The sequence below is a fragment of the Megalobrama amblycephala genome, linkage group LG23 (genome assembly GCF_018812025.1).
Source record: "Megalobrama amblycephala isolate DHTTF-2021 linkage group LG23, ASM1881202v1, whole genome shotgun sequence".
NCBI classification, from domain to species: domain Eukaryota; kingdom Metazoa; phylum Chordata; class Actinopteri; order Cypriniformes; family Xenocyprididae; genus Megalobrama; species Megalobrama amblycephala.
The window spans coordinates 17,609,292-17,616,795 of record NC_063066.1 but is presented as its reverse complement, the minus strand read 5'-3'; the positions used below and the strand labels follow the sequence as shown (position 1 = coordinate 17,616,795).

The 7,504-nt window shown below is 37.9% G+C and overlaps 1 protein-coding gene across 3 annotated transcripts in view; it reads left to right on the top strand.

Annotated features, from left to right (window-relative positions):
- macrod1 (mono-ADP ribosylhydrolase 1) overlaps positions 1–7,504 on the top strand; it is an 82,766-nt gene that overhangs the window by 58,642 nt on the left and 16,620 nt on the right. For 2 of the 3 annotated variants that reach the window (XM_048176340.1, XM_048176339.1), the window contains one exon: positions 1,042–1,158. The exons of the other annotated variant lie outside the window; for it this stretch is intronic. In XM_048176340.1, the coding sequence (XP_048032297.1) occupies positions 1,042–1,158 (117 nt within the window). The remainder of the gene's footprint in view (positions 1–1,041; positions 1,159–7,504) is intronic. 3 annotated transcript variants of the gene reach the window in all.

Below are 7,504 nucleotides of genomic sequence, written 5' to 3'. Positions count from 1 at the left end.
GAAAAAGGTGGCCTGGTCTGATGAATCACGCTTTCTTTTACATCATGTGGATGACACATGGCACCAGGATGCAGTATGGGAAGAAGGCAAGCCAGCGGAGGCAGTGTGATGCTGGGAAACCTTGGGTCCTGCCATCCATGTGGATGATACTTTGAAACGTACCACCTACCTAAGCATTGTTGCAGACCATGTACACCCTTTCATGGAAACGGTATTCCCTGGTTCAGGAATGGTTTGAGGAGCACAACACTGAGTTTGAGGTGTTGACTTGGCCTCCAAATTCCCCAGATCTCAATCCAATCGAGCATCTGTGGCACGTGCTGAACAAGCAAGTCCAATCCATGGAGGCCCCACCTCGCAACTTGCAGGACTTAAAGGATCTGCTGCTAACATCTTGGTGCCAGATACCACAGCACACCTTCAGGAGTCTAGTGGAGTCCATGCCTTGACAGGTTAGGGCTGTTTTGGCAGCAAAAGGGGGACCAACACAATATTAGGAAAGTGGTCATAATGTTATGCCTGATCAGTGGAAATATGAGACAAAAACTCATACAGGGGCATTTTTGCCCTGATATCTTGAATTTTAGGGGCATTCTAGTTGTCCTGCCTCATGTTCGTCACCAATTAACTACTGTATGTAGGTCTGGGCAGGGCGAGTGCGTTAAATGCGTTAATAATTTTAACACATTATTTTTCCCATAACTAATTCATTAAGTTTAGGCGTTACATCGACAGCCCTAATATAAATGTCTCTCAGTAATACTTTAAAATAAATGTTATAATTCATTCAAATAAATGTAATAATCTTACTGCACTGCTTCATCTGTGTCTGTTTAAAAATGTGCAGAATGCTAGATCTATGCATGTATGTGTGTGTGTGTGTGTGTGTGTATATATATATATATATATATATATATATATATATATATATATATATATATATATATATATATATATATATATATATATATATATATATATATATATATATATAATATGATATGATATGAATGTGTGTGTGTATATATATTCCCCCTTCAGTGGATGGTGCCATTCATCGTGGGGCTGGTCCTCTGTTGAGGAAGGAATGTGCCACTCTGAACGGCTGCGAAACGGGAGAGGCCAAGATCACCGGAGCCTACGGCCTGCCTGCAAAATGTGAGTCGCTGATGAAACACACTGATCATCATACAAATGCCATATAAACATCAGTCTGAAATGGTTTGAGCTCTTTAGTGTAAGATGATGAATTCAGAATCATTTGTTAGAATTAAACATGAGCATTTCTTCCAGTATGCCAAATGGATAAGGCGAAGAGCAAACCTTGCTCGTGCTTACGCTTGATCGAATCAAAGTCTGCGCAGTACTTTTGTAGAAACTAAATTACTCTTGATAAATGTCATAAAGTGCATTTTTTGCATGGTTTTTCATTTCCCGTCTAAGCAGGTGTTGTGCAACCTCTCTAGCGAAAAGTCAAACGGTTGCGTACATGTTGCACACTGCCGTATGAATAAATTTATAAACCATCAACACAAACCTTTTTGCCTATCACTCTCCCTCCCTCCCCCATCCATCTCCCTCCCTCTCTTTCACTCTTCTAAAGAGTGTTCAGTAATTATGTAGTCAGACAGTGTTTACAGAAGCAAGCGCACTTTAATTTATTCGCACACTTAGCAGTAATTTCCTTGTCTAATTTATGATCCCCTCCATCGTACCTTGCTGTTCAGAGACAGAGATGCACACGCTGCTGATTCTCCAGCCACCCCCAGCACACATACACACAGATACACATCAGTGATTTGCCTCACACTTCAGGCTATGCTTTCTGTTAGATTTTTAAGTCTTTAGTTGATTTTTCTCTCCAACTTTTTGTTTTTCCTTCTCGTCTCTTTCTCTCTTTGTACTGTACCGAACTCCGGGGAGTAAAACAGTAAATATCAGCAGTAATTATAGGACCGAAATTAGTGTCTGTGTCTGACTACGTGCACCGCACACAGATTATAAGTTATGTACGAACAGGTGTTTGGACTATTTTTGATTTGTGAGCTGTTAAAATGTAAAGGTTTCAGGGTTCTGTCTGTGGGTAGAGAGCATCATGGCATAGAGAGCAACACCCCCCCCCCCTCTATTTTTTAAATCTCTGAAATTTGTCTATGCAAAACTTGCTGCTTGGGTGTTCAGCCAATCCCCAAGTGTCAGGTAACTCCTTCAGTTTAAATCTATGGTATTTTTTCACCTATTATATCATCCACTAAATTGTAAAGGCTCTGATTGTTTGAAAAAGTAATAGCAAAGCTCTTCTCAACATGCTAGAAGATTTAATATGTCAGTCATGTCCATAGCAAAAGTGCAAACGTTTAATGCTTGAAGCTAAAGTATTTAAGTTTTTCAGTATTTAAAAACTTTTTTTTTATCCTCTCTTAATATGCAGAAACAACTATATGTAAGCTATTCATAGGTTCTTTTCCTTGGAAACTGTAAACATTATATCTCTGTGGTGCTAAAAAAATCATCTGTTGTTTTGAGAGACCCGTCTAGTCGCACACAACAATACTGACTCGACCAATGGCGTGAGTTGGGGCGGTGCCATCAGTTCAATCAATGACTAATGTGGGCGTATTTGGAAACCTTTTTTGAAAACAAGAATTGTTTTTGCAGTTCCGTTTGGTGGTGAAGAAAATTGCATACTTCAACTTGAACCTCAAGTATATGTGATAGTAATAGAAAGCATCTATAATTACAGGCTAAAGCCCCTAAATAAAATCTGAGATTTGTGTGTTTGTATAGAGTATTGTCATGTTTTGACTGCCTGAGCTGCAGTTTGCACATGTGCTCGCACATCTGTTGCTTGTTGAATGAGGATAGGGGAGTGAATGTTTGTGTCTTTTAGTAAAACAGAAGTATAGTAATAATACATACTCTGCCAGGGTTGAGGGGGTGAACTAGAAACCCAGTGGATCTCATTGGTGCATGAAAGGCAGAATGTGCTACTCCTGTCAGTCCCTAAGTCCACCTGTGTACCAATGCAGCCTTGACTAGGGACGCAACCATACAAAACAACCATTGCTAGGGGGGAGAAAGAGAAGAGAGAAGCATATTTATCAATACACACACATACACACACTCTCTCTGAGCCTTCATTTCCCTCTGTGGCCAATTAACACTAATTAAAATCCACACAGGCCAATCGAACACCCACCCTTCTCTCCTGTTATTTAACTAATCCCTTTTTCTCTCTCTCTCCCCTCATCCGTCTTTTGCTCATAGACTGGATGAATAACAAGGTTCAATTATTTAATTATATTTATTAAACACTCCAATGAAATACACTGTACTTTTACAATGACCTCAAGTTCCAGGCTGTTACCTCAAATCAATTTTGAGCTGAAACTTTCTTGAAATCACAGCCTTTTCTTGTCAAAACCAGTCGCATGAAATCCAAGGTGAAAGGACAGGGATCTATTGTACAGTCCGTCGTGCTTGATCGGCTGGTGACTGTTGGTATAATTCGGGTGTCAAGCTGATTTGAATTTGAGAAAAAGGGGGGAACACAAAAAAGTGAGTCGAACACCTTCAGACCTTTCAGATGATAAGCAGATCTCTTGTACCGTCTTAGCCAGCTGCCTTTTTTAAATCGATGCACCTGCTCCCATGCTGCAGAATGGGGATATTAGTTGTGCACAGTGACTTTTCCTCCAGGGACATTGGTGGGAGAGACCAGGGCCTCCTTTTGTATATGAGACAGGAGACTTGGGTTTGGTCTGGATGAGTGAACAGTTAGACTTGGTAGCAGAAAGACAGACAACCTTTCAATGAGAGGGAGGGAGAAGAGGAAAGAGAAAGGCGAGCAAGCAGGAGGAAGGTGGGAAGGAGGGGGGAACAAACAGAGGAGTGATTTAGAGCCTGATAATAGCAAGTTTGGACTAGATTCATCGATACGTTATGGATCTTGTCAGGTTTTGGTTTGGGAGCTGCGTGGGGAGGAAGAGAACAGTATGATTTCTCATGAGCAGATCAGGAAGCTATGGTGAAATAAAATGGTTTAGAAGACATACGTGCTTCTACAGTAGAAGCTGTACGACCACACTGTGATCCAGCATATATTAAAGCAAAAAGCCACAAAAAGTATTGACATACGGTGCATATAATCCTGAAATAAAATAATGGATTTATTTAAATATAAAAATTCTATTAATAAGTAACTGTAATTAATAAGGGGGAATAAAATATTAATACAACAAAATGAAACTTATCTCTCTATAAAATATCTATCTATGTATCTAATTATACTTTATATACAAGTATTTCTGTTCATATGAATGTCCGGTTTCAACACAAAATTATATATATGTCATTTATTTATTTATTTTAATATATTCTTTAATTTTGTGTTGAAACCTGACATTCATATGAATAGACACAATACTTGTCACAATGGACAGACTAAATCCATAAGAACTGTGGCAACGTCTCCAAGACACTTGAAGAAACCGACCTGCAAAACTACAGTACTGTGAAAAGTTTTAGGCACTTGTGTAAAAATGCTGCAAAGTGAGGATGTTTCATTTAACTTCTGTTAACTACATCAAATCAATATTTGGTGTGACCTCCCTTTATGTTTAAAACTGCTTTTGTCCTAGGTACACTTGCACATAGTTTTTCAGGTAGCTTTGGTGGTAGGTTTCTTCAAGTGTTTTGGAGACATTTCCGCAATTCTTCTGGATTTATTCTGTCTGTTTTTTTTCCTGGTTCTTCATGTAATCCCAGATGGACTCAATGATGGTGATGAGATCTGTGTGGAGAATACCGGCTGTTGTCAAACTCCTCGTGCATACAAAAATCTCAATGAATTATTACAAATAAGGGCAAATGGAATGTTTGGAAATGTAAACTGATATTTCCTACTGACACACTACAGCAAAATATATAAATAACTGGTTTAAAACCATTTTTGGGGACTTTTGAACAGTATATATATAAAATGTTATGGATATATGTATATATATAAAATGTTATGGATATATATATATATATATATATATATATATATTAGGGGTGTGACTAGACGGGTTTCTGACGAGACGAGAGATTCACAAGACAAGATTTTTTACACACTATTTTTAAGAAATCCTCAATGGAGAAATACATGACTAGAAAAAATAATCTGCAGGTGCATTTAAAATGTTTTAACTAATCATCTTATAATGAATGTCATTTCAGTTCTACTTTCTAAGTATGAATTATCATATGCAGTAAAAGACAACAATACTAAAGCACAGTAAAAGGTTTTGCCACTAACTCAACTGACTGGCTTCTCTTCTGTATGATTTCAGTCTCTTTAGACCTTGCTGTACATGATTTATGAGCTTCTACAACTTTTGACCTCCTAACTGAACTCCTCTCCACAAACTGATCATAGAAATAAAACAGTATAAATAAAAATGTTAACACTTTACAATAAGGTCTCATTTATTAACATTAATGTATTAACCAACATCAACTAACAATGAACAATATATGTGCTACAGTATTTATTAATCTTTGTTTATGTTAGTTAATAAAAATAATCATTCATTGTTAGTTCATGATAGTTCACAGTGCATTAACTAATGTTAACAAATGAAACCTTACTGTTTGTGCTTAAGATTAAAAGAAAACTGTTATTCATTTTTATGGTAACACTTTACAAGTTGAAACCATAATCGCACTCTCTCAATATTCAAAGTGCAAATAAGACCAAATTTTTCTTTGATACAGAGCTAAAAGATGGTTACAACAAGACAGCCCAGCCTAAAATAGCTTTCATATTGAGAGATATTTGTATTCATCAGGGAGCCGCTTTCAAAATGCGGGGTATTGAAATCACGTTTGAATGCGCGCTCGCATTTACTTTCACTTTCGCGCGTACTCTGTAAATATGGAGCGGCGGCGACCGAATTAAATGTTTTTTATTTAAATACAAAGCAAAACGACAGTGGAGGCGTAATGTAAACGTAGCGGTGGGATATTCGTTCCTAATCATCCTAACACTCTGTCATGGCAATATCACGAGACTACTTATCGCCTCGGCGAGAAATCTCGTCACATTTTAGTCTCGCGCGATCTCGTCACACCCCTAAAATATGTATATATATATATATATATATATATATATATATATATATATATATATATATATATATATAAAAAAAAACCTAACTTTTTGACTTTGTGAATAACTTTTTGAAGATGTTTTGACACAATGTTCACTTCAACTAAAAACAGTAAAATTGTGTTACTGTTCTGTCCTCTGTCTGTATATCAGTGGTTTAGTTTGTGAAAAACATCTAGTAGCCTATAATTCGTCTGGCGTTTTGCACAATACAGTCTTTACTGTTTAAATTGTGTTCATTGAACTGTTATGAATGTAATTAGGGCCCAAGCGAAAATTCGCGCAGGGCCCTCTTGTTCTTCTAAGGATTATTATTATTTTTTTTTTTTTTTTTTTTTTATTTTTTTTCCGTCTTCCGGGGCTTTTTGGGGGCCTTAACATGCTCAAAAACTCTTGAAAATTGGCACACACATTGGAATCCGCGGCCATTAGGACGCCGGAGAGGCTGGTACCCGGGCGTGGCAGGGGGGCTCGACAGCGCCCCCTTGAAAAAAGTCTGAAAATTTGGTCCATATATTAAACACGCTTGCACGTATTAGTATGAAACTCAGTACACATATAGACCTCATCGGGCCGAACAACTTTCGTGCTCTAAGTTAAACACCACGCCAACAGGAAGTCAGCTATTAAGGGTTGTTTGAAAAACGCATGCTCTGGAATTTGATATACTCCTCCTAGACGATTAATCCGATCGCCACCAAACTCGGTCAGCATGAAGTCAAGACACTGATGATTAAAAATTGCCAGGGGATTTTTGATATCTCGAACGGTTTGGCCGTGGCGAGGCAACGAATTTATGGCGAGAAAAAGGAAACAGGAAATGTGTTATAACGTCTGCGTACATATATTGATCTTTATGAAACTTCACGAGTGTGTTCGTTATAGGAGTCTGATCACATGGATGTGACTATTGTGAGTCAAAGTTATAGCGCCACCAACTGGCAGCAGGAAGTGTATCACTTTTTGAAATGTTTTGAGATCACCCTCTTATTTTTACCTGATTTGCTTCAAACTTCATCAGTGTAATGTCAATACACAGCAGATGTAGACCTATGACAGGATTTTTGATATTTGAAATATTGTTGCCATGGCAACAGGTCAAACTGTAATAATATTCTTGAGTGTTTTTGAGGCTCTTAACATGCTTCAAATTGCATGAAACTCGACACACACATCAATATTGTCAACCAGTAGACATGGACAAAGCCATAGAAATGGGCGTGGTGGAGGGGCTCAGTAGCGCCACCTTTTGACAAAAGTGGGGGGGTTAGTTTTTCCTACAATCACCAAACTCGGTACACATATTGTTCTCATCAAGCCGGACAATTTTCTAATTTACATTCATTAGCTCCG